Here is a 16001-nt window from a genome sequence, read left to right on the forward strand (position 1 = left end):
TCACTGAACATGATTATTCAATGAGATGGGGACCATGGTTTAACACAGCCTTCCCCAGTGTAGGGGCTCCAGGTGTTGCTGGACTAAAACCGCCATCATCCCTTGGCCATGCTGGCTAAGGATGTTGGAGAATGTATTATTGAGATGGTTGGTTTGCTGTGTACTGGTGCCATCATCTTGGTGATGGGGCCACTGCCACAAACTCCTCCCATTGCACTCTGGCCTGCTTGCATCCACAGTAGCTGTTGCAGTGCTCATCAGCTGTGTATTGGGCTGGAAAAAAGGCTACTGTACATTCTGGGTCTCCAAGGTGCTTGCACCTCCTAGGACAGTGCTGTGCAGGGTTGAAACTCTGGACAATACTGTGGACATCAAAGTTATCTCTCTCAGCAGTTTCATACATTTATTAAGCATCATCAGTGAAAACACTGAGCTTTGCAGAACATCAAAGCCCAATACTAATAAGGAAGGCCTCACTTCCCTGGGGGCTACTCTTCAAGTGAGAATGGAGAAAAGGAAACAGAACTACAAGAAAGTAAGTCTTACCTGATGTTCTAAATAGTTCGGGGAAAAGATGCGTCCCACAGTATCAACAATCACTAAGTTATCCAACAAGATAAGCAGGGAAGCCTGTACTCTGTCCATCCCGACTCAGATTATTCATCATGGCTGCATTTCTTTCTAAAACATGTCCCCAAAAGCAAATTTAAAAGTGTGAAACATGCTTCCTCCAAGAACCTCTGGGGTTGCTCTACTACCCAGTCCACCAACTTTCTCAAAAAAGGAAAGTTGCGCTACTGCCTACAACAGGCTAGTTCCTCCTCGTTCAAATATGCCTTTCTTTTCATTTTTTAAGGAGGGGACAAGTTCATTTCTTTTTAAACAGGCAGGATTTATCTTTTTACAATGAGGCATTATAACAAGCTCCTCTTGGTTGGGCTTCACAGCCACGATGGGCAAGGATCTAAAGCACATGAATTTATCTTCACACCATCTATCAGCTGTAACTCAGTGGCTAGAACACATGCTCTGCATGCAGGAAGTTGCAGGTTCAATTCCTGGTATCTTGAGTTAAAGCTGGAAAAGAGCCTTGCCTGAAATTCTGGCGAGAGCTGCTGCTAGAATAGAAAATGCTGAACTAGATGGACCAATGGGTATGACGAGGCTGAGGAAAGAACAGAGCAAAATTGTCACTGCACAGAACAGATGAGTCACCATTCTTATTAGTCTCTGAACCAGCTGGGAAACCTCAGCAGGATGCTATTCAGAAGAAAGATTATCTTCACTGCCGTCATCCGTTACACCTGAGCGGTGGCAGCAAAACAATGCTAGAGGCCATTCTGTAATGCTTGTTCCAAACTGTGGGAAAGTTATCAGTATTTTAATCATAGGCTATATTTTAGGTGCATGCTGTTGTGAGCAAATCATCCTTCTCCTCTGTTTTCCTGATTAAAGCTTTGTCCTATTCTGATCCCAAGGAGGAACCCATGTGAGAAATAAAGGTGGTTGTTGCAGCACCAAGGAGAATTTGTTGGGAGCAGCTTGCTCCTGTGAGGGCTGGAGGTAAACTGAGGCCTTTAAACGTCTGCCTGCAGTCAACCTGTTCTGTGCTTTGCCCCTTCATTGCACATGCTATAGAATTATACACTTGTACTAGAGCAGGGGTGGGACCTTCTGGCCTGCCAAGCCTCCCCATTTGGCCACTGAGGTCATTTTGTGGAAACCATGCTCACCCACCTGACATGATATATTGCTTATTCACCTTGCAGTGGAAGAGCAACAATTAACTGCTGCTAAATTACACATATCTGGAACCACCCCTAGAAGTGAAGGACAATGAGGAAGAGATCCCACAACAAGCGGCAGACTTCACCTGGTTTTTCATTACATTATTAATATGTCATGCACCAAATAGGTGGTGCAGACATTTCCTTATATGCAAATCTACTAGTCAATCAGGCTTGCTTGTTCCTAAACGTGATTAGGAAGAGGAGCATTACTTTTAATATAATCTGTATCAAAATAATACTTTGCACTTCACTAAAATTCCTACTGGGAGAAAGGAAGAACAAATGACTAAAAGACCCAGTAACAAGAAATCAGAGCTTCAGTTTCGGAAGATGCTTGACTCCTGCAGTCTTTTTAATTGGTCCTTTCTTTGGGTCCAATATTCGTTGATTTCTTGGAATATTGCACTTTCCTCTGAAACATAAAGAAGGACAAACAGAATTCAGAAAGCACAATTAAACTTGCTCATGTAGCTGCAGAAACCGAAATTGTTTGGCAATCCTTACTACTACTACTAGACACTGCTGTCACTGCTATTATAAAAAATATGGTTGCCTAGATTTTGAAGAGTAAGTAGGCTGCCAAGCTTAAAAAATAGGGTTAATAAATACGTATACCAAATCGGATGTTCTTGGAGACTAATAAGAACACTTTAACAATAATTATTCCCAGTCCATGGTTTCGGAATGATACAATTTATATGATAATCAATAGGATGCTGAACATTTGAACAAAACCCAGAAATGATTCAAGCTGGGAATAACTGGTATCAATTATTTCTTTGTAAGAGACGGAAATTGTTTTCTGTGTGTCCAATTAAGAGTTCTCTGCAGGAACTATCCTTCCTAGAATCAGTGTTCAGTTCTGTGCCCTTACATATACAATTAAGGAAGCTGGCTAGACATATTCTATTATCTTCCCAGGGAATATGCAGCCAACATAAACATAAAGATGGACCCATCAGCATTCTGCATTACTTTCCATTGAAAAGCACTGCTCTGAAGTTGGGTGTTCACAGTTTACATTGTAGAGAAAGGCACCCACCTGACAGAATCTGGGTCAGATTTGTAGAGAGAAAGAGAAATGATTGACCTTACATTTAATTCTGTCATTCAGCACAGCACAAGAGACCCAGAGTTCTCCATACATTTCAGATAACTTGGGAAGGGTCGTCATTCCAAAAGCAAAAGACTGACCCCACCTCATGCCCCCTGTCATACAACAGAGAAATTGCAGTCTTCTCAGTCTAGCTTTTCTTCACACAAAAAACCCATAAGGTAAGATGAGGGGTCATGCATGCTACTCTAAGCTCCTTGGGGAAAGACACAAGTGTAATAATAAAATTAATTCAGACAGTAGTGGGGGTCTCATTCTTACCTCCATGCCATACTCTGGAGGAAGAAAGAAGGAGCAAGAGAAAGAAAGACTCTTGCTGTCTGTCTTTCTCTAAAGTTGGTAGAAAGGCAATGAATACAGGTTATCTCAGGGGTCCTCAACTTTTCAGGGTCAGTGGGCGCTGGTCACAAACTAGTTGCTGTGGGGGGGGGGTGGCATAACACAAAATGGCTACTGCAGGAAAGAGGCTGAGCCAGTGCAAACAAAAATGAATCAGGAAGAGCAAAGTCTCTCATGCACTGTAGATTTTTGAGCGGATATTTAACTGAGACCTTTCATGGGTGCCACAGGAAATACAGGCAGACTGCAGTGGTAATTCCTATGTTATCATGATAAAAAATGGCCGCAAGAGTTATGCCCTTGACATTTTGACTAATAGTTTTCAGTGTAATGAGTGAAAATCACTTGTGGGTTTTCCATCACATGGTATGCTTTTTAAATCGATGAACTAGCACAGTTTGATTCCCATTTTAGTTAATATATCAGATTAAACTAAACGCCATCTTACATGGGAATTTTAAACTCTTTTCCTAAAGCTGACTCACTTTTGGCTGACACTGACACAATAGAAAAATGTGGTTTTAGTAGACTGGAGATAAAAGTTTGGTGTCGGGGTAGTTAAAGAACAATGAAAAGATGGATTCCTCCCCCCACCCAATCCCCTTTTCATTATTGGGATTCTAATCTGTGTTAGCGACCACAAATAGAAAAGCAAGAGGTGGCATTTATTCCGAATGAACTGTGTGGGAGACAGATTGTATAAGCTGCTCTTTAAAAGTGAATCATTCAGGAAATCTTCCTCCTACAGTCAGGAAGCTGACTCTGATTGGCCTGTGCATGGTGCTCATAAGCATCATCAAGGTCTATATGTTATATGGAACTTTCCTTATCACTTAAAATACCCCTTACTTTTCTAACAGCAGATTCAGAAGTTTGCTTGAAGAGCACTATCACTTCCTAAAACACTTCAAATAACTGTCTTCCACATCCTGAGGAAGTTTTCAGGTCAGTCCCTGGGGTGCAGATATTTTTTTAAAAAAATGTTCACATGTACTATACCACCACACATGCCTGGTGCCCCACCACCATGTGTTGTCTCAAAAAAGAGAGATTCTACATGGATCTAATTATGTGAATTTGTCCATGAAAGCAAAGGACTGGAAAACTAATAGAATTATGGCAGCTGCCATTAAATTAACACAGAAAGAGAAGTTAAACATGCTTTATGTGAGATTGTTACCCAGTTATTTAATTACTGCAGAGCTAAAAAAAAACACCATTAATAAACGTGAGTGATTAATAGAGTTGTAAGGTAGGTCAGAATCTAAAGAACCATGCAATGAGTCCAGCTAGCCTAAATGAGCTTTTGACTTGTGCTTTTTGAACAGTGGGACTATGGCCACTTCCTCTAGAACAGGCATGTCCAACTGGCTGATCGCAATCTACTGGTCAATCACTCAACATCTTTGGGTCTTTCTCCCCCCAAAAAGCTCAACAACTTTGGTCAATTCAATGGGTAGATCACTGCCAGTTTTTTTTTTTAGTGGGAGTATGGGAGTAGACTGCAGTCTCTTGGGAGTTGTACATGCCTGTTCTAGAACCAAGAAAAATTTCACAAGGAATATGTGGTTTGGACTGCTGATTTCCTGTTTCAAGAAAAAAGCCCCAATTCTGCATTAAGTATTATTAATTTCATTTCTACACTGCTTTATATTTTTCTAGAAAATGTCTGTTTACATTATATTAAGACATCAAACAAAACCATCCAGAATAAAATATTACTGAAGAAAGGCAAATATAAAGTATACATTCAAAGCAACGTAATTACCAGAAAACTAAAATATCTTAAAGATTTCAAAATAAAACATTACAAAGGAGGTAAACTACAGAACATTTAACACAGCAAAGTTAACCGAAACAAAATTGCCTTCAACATATCAAAAGAAAATGTTACTAAAGGCAGTCAAATATAACACCTATCTTTATAACAACACAATTAACAAGAAAATAAAATATTATCATAAGCATAGAACCTATCTGCTGTTGTTGGTGCCAATCCTGCCAATGGTGGTTCATGGCAGGCGGCAGCTATGGAAGCTCAGGCTGGATGACCTGGGTCTGCACTAAGAGACAGCACTAAGTAACTCTTGGGACACTGGCAACAGATATAACTCAGAGCATTTCCTTGTATGAATCATAGAATCATAGAGTTGGAAGAGACCACAAGAGCCATTGAGTCCAACCCCCTGCCAAGCAGGAAACACCATCAGAGCACTCCTGACATATGGTTGTCAAGCCTCTGCTTAAAGACCTCCAAAGAAGGAGACTCCACCACACTCCTTGGGAGCAAATTCCACTGTCGAAGGTGTCCAGCATTGAGATTATTGTTAGTTGTACTCAGCAGTGCCATATATAGGAGGGGAGTGGCAACAGCACCAGTGAAGCTGCCGCCATCAAGCCAAAGCTCTCTTGACTTTGCCCGCCTTGCCCCACACCATCCCTGTCTTGGTGAGTGGCAGCACAGTTGTGGGGAGTGCACAATGGCTGCTCCACCCTGCTCACACACCACTGCTGCTTGTACTGATAGGATCAGAGACCATATTCAAGATGGTTTTCCAGACAATGAATTGTTCATCAAAGCCCGGGGGTGACCATGTAGTGTCTGGCTGATGTTTTCGACTCCCATCAGCCCCAGCGTGCATGGCCAATGGCCAGGGATGCTGGAAGCAGTAGTCTACAAGATCTGAAAGGCACCATGTTGGCCACCACTGATCTAAGTTATTAAGGGATGAAATATTGATTTTCACTGAATAATCAGAAGATGTCACCTGCACTAATCCCTTCCTATTATTGTTTTATGCAACTGATATATTTAATTAAAAAGACAAGGCAGTTAATAAGCCCTTAATCTGTGGACTGCCAAACTACAAAAATTATAAAAATGAGACAGCAGGATCTGGTTTTCATAATGGGATACTTTATTCTAGGTTCTATAGTCAATTGTTACTGCAACAATTATTTGCTCTAAATTCAGACTTGGCACACAAGCCCCACACAGCAGAACAGTTTTATATCCTCAGTCCCCTCAAAATGGCTTGGCTCTCTCTGTTCATTATGAACATTTAATAACATGGAAAGCTTTTTGCGGCACCTGTATAATTAAAAGACTGAGTTTGACTTTTACAAATCTACCTGAAGCAATTAGGCTATGGCATAATGCCATGTTAAAATTATCACTGTTATTATATAAACGAGAACTGCACCATCTATAAAATATTAAAGATCAAGTAGAAATTGTTGCTCAGATTTTTCAGTTGGGTGAAACTGGACAGGAAGAGGTTGGGATAAGTAGGATAACTGACCGTTTCCCTTAATATTTAAAATAAAAATATGTGCTAGAATCCAAAGAGTTGTACAACCAAACCAGCAAGCCCAAGAAGACTTCTGGCTTTTGTTTTCACTTACATTTCATAAACAAGGAGTAGAAAACACTCAACCCTCCAGGTATTGCTGAACATCATCCATCATCCCTGGTCATGCTTGCTAGGAGTGATGGGAGTTGTAGTTCAGCACTCCTGTCATAAACATTAAGGGCTCATCCACACTCCTGCTTGTTCCATGCCTAGAAAACATGCATCCAAACAGATTTCCCCTTGCCCTGCTCCTTTCCCAGGAAAAAACTGCACTTCAGTGCTAAATCAGGGCAAACGTCAGTCCAGAGACAACCCAAAATACCATTTGCTCCGACTGAGCACTAAAATGCAGTCTGCGCCAGGGAAAAGCAGAGGAAGTGTGGATAAGCCGTAAGTGATGTGTTACATTTTTTACACTGGAATAAGCCAGCCATCACCAACCTGGCTTCAGCACATGGTTAACAAAGAGAGAGCTTTACCACAAGCCCTGGTTCAGAGGGCATACTAAACCTTGGTTTAGTTCAGTGTGGCATATGAATAAATAAAAAAGACTGAGGAAGAGCAAAGTGGCTGCAAGCTCGACACCAGGAACCAGCACGTTCACACGGTTTTGGTAAGCTATAATTTGGCTTACCACATGATGCAAACCAGGACAGTGTTGTGTTAATAAAATCGTAAATCTCAACATAGGCTGTCTCAAGTTCCTTAAAACCAAAAGCCGGGTTAAATATATATATACTACTTACCGCATAAGCTGGTCTTCCCTCTTCATTTCTGCTGCATCCATTTTCTGCCTCTCTGATGGTTTCAGTGATCCTGAAATCTGCAGAAGTAAATACATGTTCATTCCTGATTTTACATGCAAGCTGGAAATGTTACAGACATATTTGGCAGCGATCTGTTAACACAAAGTTGCATGCATGTTGCATGCTATGTTCAGTTTTTTATGACACCTGGTTAAGACAAAATACCATCATTATTTGGTACAGTAAAAATGAGTACGTAAGGACATAACCACATCTCCCTAGAAACCATAATTTCAATCCTGGTTTGCAGGGCAAGCATAAGCACAAGCCTTTTTTGTCAGTTCTGATAACACAGCAAACTACTGCTTGCTTCAAACCAGAACAGGAGTGAGGGAATTGCCAGTATGGTGTACAGTGGTACCTTGGGTTAAGTACTTAATTCGTTCCGGAAGTCCATTCTTAACCTGAAACTGTTCTTAACCTGAAGCACCACTTTAGCTAATGGGGCCTCCTGCTGCCACCGCGCCGACAGAGCACGATTTCTGTTCTCATCCTGAAGCAAAGTTCTTAACCTGAGGTAATATTTCTGGGTTAGCGGAGTCTGTAACCAGAAGTGTATGTAACCTGAGGTACCACTGTAGTGGTTAGAGTGTCAGACTGTGGTCTGGAGACAAGAATTTTGTGGAACGGTTGAGGGAGTTGGGTATGTTTAGCCTGGAGAGGAGATTGAGAGGATAGTCAACTTCAAATATCTAAAGGCCTGTTACATGGAAGATGGAGTAAGCTTGTTTTCTCCTGCTCTGCAGACATCTCTGTAGCACAGTTGGTTTGCCAATGACCCGGTGCTGGAAACCAGCTCTTCATGTAGCAAGCCCATGGGATCCTGCCATCTTCCATTTTGTGGACATGACCAAGCAAGTCCACAGAATGGAAGATGGAAGGATCCCATGGACGTCATTGAGACAGGAGTACAAACATGCCCGGAATATGGGCTTGGGAAAGCACATCTTTGTTTGAGACTCTATGATGTGATACCCAAAATCTTCCTGACATAGCACATGTGGAGGCGTTGAGGTGTCGCTCCTGGTGGCTGCAGTTGCCCATAACTCACTTCCATAAAGCAACCATGCCCAACATTGCTTTATGGTACTGGACGTTAGCACCACATACTCCCATACCCTTTTGGAGAGGTGAGCCATTGTCATAGCTGCCTTGTCAGTACGCTTGTCCAGCTCAGCATCAATGTGATAAATAGAATATATAAGATAAAGAGGGAGCATGCAAGTCCAGGGCTCCTCCATTGGAAAAGCCATTCTCAACGCCGGGTATTATGTCTGAAGTAGCCCTGAGACAGTGCATGCAGAAAACTTAAGAAAGTGCTATATAAATATTATTGTTTATCAAACAATGAATGAAATCAGCTGCTTGAAACTTCAGTCTTATGCATATGCTTATAATGCCAATAACAACTGACAGTTCCTGCTAGTGGACTGCTGGCCAATGGCATAGGATTGTTTCATTGACAAATCTATCACAATCTGAATCTTAAGAGCACACAAGTGTGCTTTTATTGGTGATCCCAAATAAAGACTACTATTTAAAATCATAACATGATTTTAGACATTATGGTGTTGGAAAGGGGAGGATATGCTTGTGTTGTTTTAAAACATCTGCTTTCTAGTTTACATGCTTTTTTTAGTAATTGTACTGTATAATTTCCAAACTGTCCTTTAGCAATGAAATCTACAAACTCTATTTGGATCTCAGAGGCTACAGCAAATACTACTAGAGCTGTATACGTTGCTCCTGCCATCTAAAACACGGAAAAATTCAAAGGGAAATCTTACTGACTTTCATTTTTTTTAAATAAATTTTTATTAAGGTTTTACAAGTTTTTAAACAAACACAAAAAACACTCAAGAAAAAAGACAAGTATAGCTCCAAATCCTTATTTTCTTACCATCTTTCCCTGACTTCCCCACACCTCCCCTTCTTGTATTCCAATTCCAAAATTTTGCTCAGCAAGTTCTTATCCCCAACATTTACCTTATTATTTTTATGTTTAATTCATCTTAGTTATCCAATTTAAAACTTATAGCCCTCAATTTAAACAACAATATTCATTCTTAACATCTTTTTCTAAAGTCAACCTAAATTCCCTTCCACGATTTTCCCAATTTTTATGATTACCAAATAAAAATAAGAAAGAAAGATAACATGTAATTATACACCCATTGGGTTCCCAAACTCTTATCCCCCCCCTTCCCGGTTTCGATCCCCAAAGAGAAATGTCCATCGATCTATCAATCTAGCCTGGAGATCTTACATCTGAGGCTCTCAAGTCTCTCTCAGTCCCTCTCTGTCGTTTTTTTTTGTAGTCCTTTATATTAAACGTCAAGTCACGGAGAAGCTCTGTTCCAGTAAAGTCTATGTTTCTTCGAGCAAGACCTCCATATTCAAAAGTGGAGCCTAAATCTTGTTTCTTCTTTCTTTTAAGTCCAAATGTCCCAAATGTCTCAATAGCTCCAACTTTCACCTTAGTCAAATTTGTAATCCCTAGGTCTTCAGATCTCCCCTTAGGGAGATCCTTCCATTCTTCATTTTCGGGTTCAAACCAGATTCTCATCATCCAGGTCTTATTTTTCTTTATAACCATCTTAGCAGGCCTCAGGCTCTCCTTTGTCTTCTGCGACATTTCAGCTCCTCCTTCCCTTTCCTCTAAGACAACACATATCTCTTCTTGTTCAGCTGCAAATGTATCTTGAGTCAAGTCCTTGACAGATTCAGCAAGTTTGTTTACATTTACATTCAAAGTTGTAACATTTGTAGCCAAAGCTTCATTCTGACCTTGTAACTTTCCCATGAGAAGAAACATTCTGTCCAGCTCAGCCTGTATTTTTCCACCTGCAGCCATTGTAGTGTCTCAGAACCCCCTCTAGAGGGATTCTGGTTACTTATTGTTCTTTTCAACTCCAATCCAACAATCAGATTTTTCCGTTTCTAATTTAAAGTCAATTTGTATCAAGAATAACCAGTAAAGATAACAAAAAGAAAATTTTCTTCTATTTTCTTCTTTCCAACTTTGACAGCTGGTTTGACAGCTGTCAAACTCTTAATGTCTCCTCAACAGGCTCTCTCTCAGATCACTCCCGGGTCCCGGGGGGTTGCACCTTAGTTCTTAAAAACAACTCTTATCCTCCAGCAGATTTGCTTATAGTGCCAAGTTGTGAAATTAGTAACTTTTATCCAATAAGCGGAAGAATGTTCTCTCGACCTTAGTTATCAAATTCTTGCTTTAATTTGTCTACAGGGGGGGGGAGACGGACTTCCTTTTAGCACTCCCCCCGATCGTGCCCAATTCAAAAGGAGAAATTTTTAGTTCCAATTTCCGTACTACTCACGGGTTGTTACTTTTTAGAGTCCAAATGTCCAAGGAAAGAAATCAGCGCTCTCCGGCCATGGCATGCGGCTTCACTCTGTAGGGGAAGCGGTCTACTCTCATCACCGCGCCACTCCTCGTCTCCCGCTCTGCAGCCCTTAAGAAAAAAGGCTCCTTCGCGGGTCGGGGGGGCGCAAATGGTGCCCGCCGAGTCACCAAGTCCACAGGCTTCCGCGCCTGTGGTTTCTGAGGCTCCCCGCGTCGTCGCTGCGGCCAGACCCGTCCTCTACAGAGCTGATTCCCTCCGGAACTCGGAGGGAATCCGCCATTACCCGTTCGCGCTAATCCGGAAGTCCCTAATCTTACTGACTTTCAAAAGGACATAGGGGATGCCTGACTTTTTCTGGATTACAGCAACAGTTTCCAAAGATGGTTAACCTAAGTTTTGCTGAAGAGGAAGCTAGGTGCCCATGAGTGAACACATACCTCCTATTTGTTCCTTTCCTTTCTTTCTCTCCATTCTCCTTAAACGGTGTATGTGTTATAAAACAAAAATGCATCATTATTAGCTAGCCAAACGAGGCAAAGTTGTTCTTCAGCAATGGCACCTCATTCCAGAAGACACAGATAATTATAGAGAGTGAACCATTTGCCTGCAGCTTAAATACATGGAAACATGGCTAATTGCAACCTTCCCTTTTCTCTGCACTGATACACAATGTTTGTTTGTAGTAGAGGCAAAGCATCATGCCAAGCTACTACTTTGAATACTATTTAAGGAATAATTTTCTTCAAACAATATAAGGAGACTCTTTCCAAACTATATATACATCATCATCAGCAGCAGCAGCCTTGCTGACTTGACTTCATGCCAGAAAATATTGCTAAGGTACTTCCCAAGCTACAGTAACTTCCAAAAATTTATGATTTATCCATTGCTCCTGAAAGACAAGGAACTCTGGGTGCACCTCCAAAATGCTTACAGTAATTCAAGGCTACTAAGAGAGCTGGAATTTGTCATATATAATCCAATTCACTCTTGATTACTAAAGGAGTCTAAAAAATGTGATACTTTGCACCTAAAAGTCAAAATGCAGCACATCAATCCATGTGGCATGCTGAACCAAATATTGGGTTATGGGGCTACCAAATCCTCCTCAAATGGGTTGGGGAAAGATGACACTTCCAATAGCAGTCGTAATATGAATCTAGGATTGCAGAATACAGGTTTCATTTTTGTGTGTGCACACTATGAATGTATATATGTAATATGTGCCATATGTGAGAGAAACAGGGAGTATGCTCCATTCTGAGACACTCAATATTTTTAGTCACTCAGCTGGGTATTCACAGGCATGTTCACATATAATTGGAAAGATTTTGTTTAAAAAGCAGCCTATATATATAATATTTTAAATAAATGCTAAATCTATTTAGCAGCCTGAACCAGGGAAGGCACACCAACAGGGCTGGCCAAGGGAAATCTATTTGAAGGCAGCTTGATGCCAAAGCAGGGCGCTCACGTAAATGCCTGAACTACAACAGCTTCCTTCTGAAAAGTTCATTAAAATAATACTGAAACTCATCAGGTTGCCTGTGATGTCCATTTCCAGCTCCAATTCAAAGTGCTGTTTTTGACCCTGAATGAGCCACATTATATAAAGGACCATCTTCTCCAATATGAATTTGCCTGCCAATTAAAATCATCATCGACTGGGGAAGGGCTCTGCAGAGCATCTGCTTTGCATGCAGAAGGCCCCAGGCCTAATCCAAAGCATCTGTAGGTAGGTCTGCCTGAAGTTCTGGATAGCCACTGCCAGATGGAATAATGGTCTGACTTGGTACAGTATATGACAGCTTCCCACTTTCATGTCTCCACAGATCCTTTTCCTACTTGTGGTTTTGGAAGCTAACATATTGGCAAGAGAGTCTTTTCTGGTAGCACCCAAACTATGAAACTCCTTCACTAGACATCCTCACTTGGTACCTACATAGCTATATTTGAGGCATCAGGAGAAGACCATCCTGCCCTCCTGGGTTCTTGTGGTATTTCAGATATATTACTGCTTTCAAGTGCTGTTCTTATAAGGCTGACTTTTGCAGTTTTATGTTTTGCAGTTGTTTTATTATGCCACTGAGTCTGAATCCAACCTATAATACAACGGCTGAACTTGAAACCAATTGAAATGAATGGGACAAATCAGGTGCAATCTGAACTCCACTCACCTGAGACTAAGCCCCAATGAATACAACAGGACTGACCTGTGAGTAGACATAGTTAGGATTGTTAGTCTGCTATGTTTTTGTATGGATTTGTTTTGTAAGCTACTTTGAGGAAAATTAAGGCAGCATAACAGACATATTATTTTAACAGAGTAACATATTCAGTAACTTTTTTTTAGACAGGAGACTGGCAGGCCCCCAGGTAATTTTAGTTATCAGGCTTAGCAGACAGGAAAAAATGTATTTAAAAATGGGATACTTCATCATCTTTCCTCCTTCCAAACAGTCAAGTCTTTGGAATATTTTGTAAAGGACTGGAAGTCTTCGCATTTCAAAGTTTAATTAAACTCAAGTAATGAGCCAACAAAAGCCACTGGTTACTCAAAGGCAAAGATCTAGTCAGGACTGATGTAGAAAACGAAAATATGTAACTGAAGATTTTCCACCTTATGATGATATCCAAGTGGTACAAAGGCTTATTTTTAATAGAATTGGAGCTGGGGGAGAAAGAAGTAATATGTAGAGAACCTGTCTGCCAGCAGTAAAACTTAATGCAGTATAGAAATGAGGCTGCTGCTGGTTATCAAATTCTTGCTTTAATTTGTCTACAGGGGGGGGGGAGACGGACTTCCTTTTAGCACTCCCCCCGATCGTGCCCAATTCAAAAGGAGAAATTTTTAGTTCCAATTTCCGTACTACTCACGGGTTGTTACTTTTTAGAGTCCAAATGTCCAAGGAAAGAAATCAGCGCTCTCCGGCCATGGCATGCGGCTTCACTCTGTAGGGGAAGCGGTCTACTCTCATCACCGCGCCACTCCTCGTCTCCCGCTCTGCAGCCCTTAAGAAAAAAGGCTCCTTCGCGGGTCGGGGGGGCGCAAATGGTGCCCGCCGAGTCACCAAGTCCACAGGCTTCCGCGCCTGTGGTTTCTGAGGCTCCCCGCGTCGTCGCTGCGGCCAGACCCGTCCTCTACAGAGCTGATTCCCTCCGGAACTCGGAGGGAATCCGCCATTACCCGTTCGCGCTAATCCGGAAGTCCCTAATCTTACTGACTTTCAAAAGGACATAGGGGATGCCTGACTTTTTCTGGATTACAGCAACAGTTTCCAAAGATGGTTAACCTAAGTTTTGCTGAAGAGGAAGCTAGGTGCCCATGAGTGAACACATACCTCCTATTTGTTCCTTTCCTTTCTTTCTCTCCATTCTCCTTAAACGGTGTATGTGTTATAAAACAAAAATGCATCATTATTAGCTAGCCAAACGAGGCAAAGTTGTTCTTCAGCAATGGCACCTCATTCCAGAAGACACAGATAATTATAGAGAGTGAACCATTTGCCTGCAGCTTAAATACATGGAAACATGGCTAATTGCAACCTTCCCTTTTCTCTGCACTGATACACAATGTTTGTTTGTAGTAGAGGCAAAGCATCATGCCAAGCTACTACTTTGAATACTATTTAAGGAATAATTTTCTTCAAACAATATAAGGAGACTCTTTCCAAACTATATATACATCATCATCAGCAGCAGCAGCCTTGCTGACTTGACTTCATGCCAGAAAATATTGCTAAGGTACTTCCCAAGCTACAGTAACTTCCAAAAATTTATGATTTATCCATTGCTCCTGAAAGACAAGGAACTCTGGGTGCACCTCCAAAATGCTTACAGTAATTCAAGGCTACTAAGAGAGCTGGAATTTGTCATATATAATCCAATTCACTCTTGATTACTAAAGGAGTCTAAAAAATGTGATACTTTGCACCTAAAAGTCAAAATGCAGCACATCAATCCATGTGGCATGCTGAACCAAATATTGGGTTATGGGGCTACCAAATCCTCCTCAAATGGGTTGGGGAAAGATGACACTTCCAATAGCAGTCGTAATATGAATCTAGGATTGCAGAATACAGGTTTCATTTTTGTGTGTGCACACTATGAATGTATATATGTAATATGTGCCATATGTGAGAGAAACAGGGAGTATGCTCCATTCTGAGACACTCAATATTTTTAGTCACTCAGCTGGGTATTCACAGGCATGTTCACATATAATTGGAAAGATTTTGTTTAAAAAGCAGCCTATATATATAATATTTTAAATAAATGCTAAATCTATTTAGCAGCCTGAACCAGGGAAGGCACACCAACAGGGCTGGCCAAGGGAAATCTATTTGAAGGCAGCTTGATGCCAAAGCAGGGCGCTCACGTAAATGCCTGAACTACAACAGCTTCCTTCTGAAAAGTTCATTAAAATAATACTGAAACTCATCAGGTTGCCTGTGATGTCCATTTCCAGCTCCAATTCAAAGTGCTGTTTTTGACCCTGAATGAGCCACATTATATAAAGGACCATCTTCTCCAATATGAATTTGCCTGCCAATTAAAATCATCATCGACTGGGGAAGGGCTCTGCAGAGCATCTGCTTTGCATGCAGAAGGCCCCAGGCCTAATCCAAAGCATCTGTAGGTAGGTCTGCCTGAAGTTCTGGATAGCCACTGCCAGATGGAATAATGGTCTGACTTGGTACAGTATATGACAGCTTCCCACTTTCATGTCTCCACAGATCCTTTTCCTACTTGTGGTTTTGGAAGCTAACATATTGGCAAGAGAGTCTTTTCTGGTAGCACCCAAACTATGAAACTCCTTCACTAGACATCCTCACTTGGTACCTACATAGCTATATTTGAGGCATCAGGAGAAGACCATCCTGCCCTCCTGGGTTCTTGTGGTATTTCAGATATATTACTGCTTTCAAGTGCTGTTCTTATAAGGCTGACTTTTGCAGTTTTATGTTTTGCAGTTGTTTTATTATGCCACTGAGTCTGAATCCAACCTATAATACAACGGCTGAACTTGAAACCAATTGAAATGAATGGGACAAATCAGGTGCAATCTGAACTCCACTCACCTGAGACTAAGCCCCAATGAATACAACAGGACTGACCTGTGAGTAGACATAGTTAGGATTGTTAGTCTGCTATGTTTTTGTATGGATTTGTTTTGTAAGCTACTTTGAGGAAAATTAAGGCAGCATAACAGACATATTATTTTAACAGAG

At 41.2% G+C, this 16001-nt stretch overlaps 1 protein-coding gene across 3 annotated transcripts in view; it reads right to left on the bottom strand.

The window, feature by feature from the left end:
* Positions 1-1862: 1862 nt before the first annotated feature.
* LOC307215047 (coiled-coil domain-containing protein 169-like) overlaps positions 1863-16001 on the bottom strand; it is a 29411-nt gene continuing 15272 nt past the window's right edge. Inside the window, exons 7-9 of one of the 3 annotated variants that reach the window (XR_013838262.1) lie at positions 7343-7419; positions 5217-5306; positions 1863-2202 (exon numbers count right to left, since the gene is read on the bottom strand). Coding sequence is in view for 2 of the 3 variants with exons in the window: in XM_079974202.1 (XP_079830328.1) it covers positions 2100-2202; positions 7343-7419 (180 nt within the window). In the remaining variant the exon portion in view is untranslated. The remainder of the gene's footprint in view (positions 2203-5216; positions 5307-7342; positions 7420-16001) is intronic. The other 2 variants (XM_079974203.1, XM_079974202.1) reach the window with 2 other exon arrangements.

The sequence above is a fragment of the Podarcis cretensis genome, assembly GCF_951804945.1.
Source record: "Podarcis cretensis genome assembly, chromosome: 4".
Taxonomy (NCBI): Eukaryota; Metazoa; Chordata; class Lepidosauria; order Squamata; family Lacertidae; genus Podarcis; species Podarcis cretensis.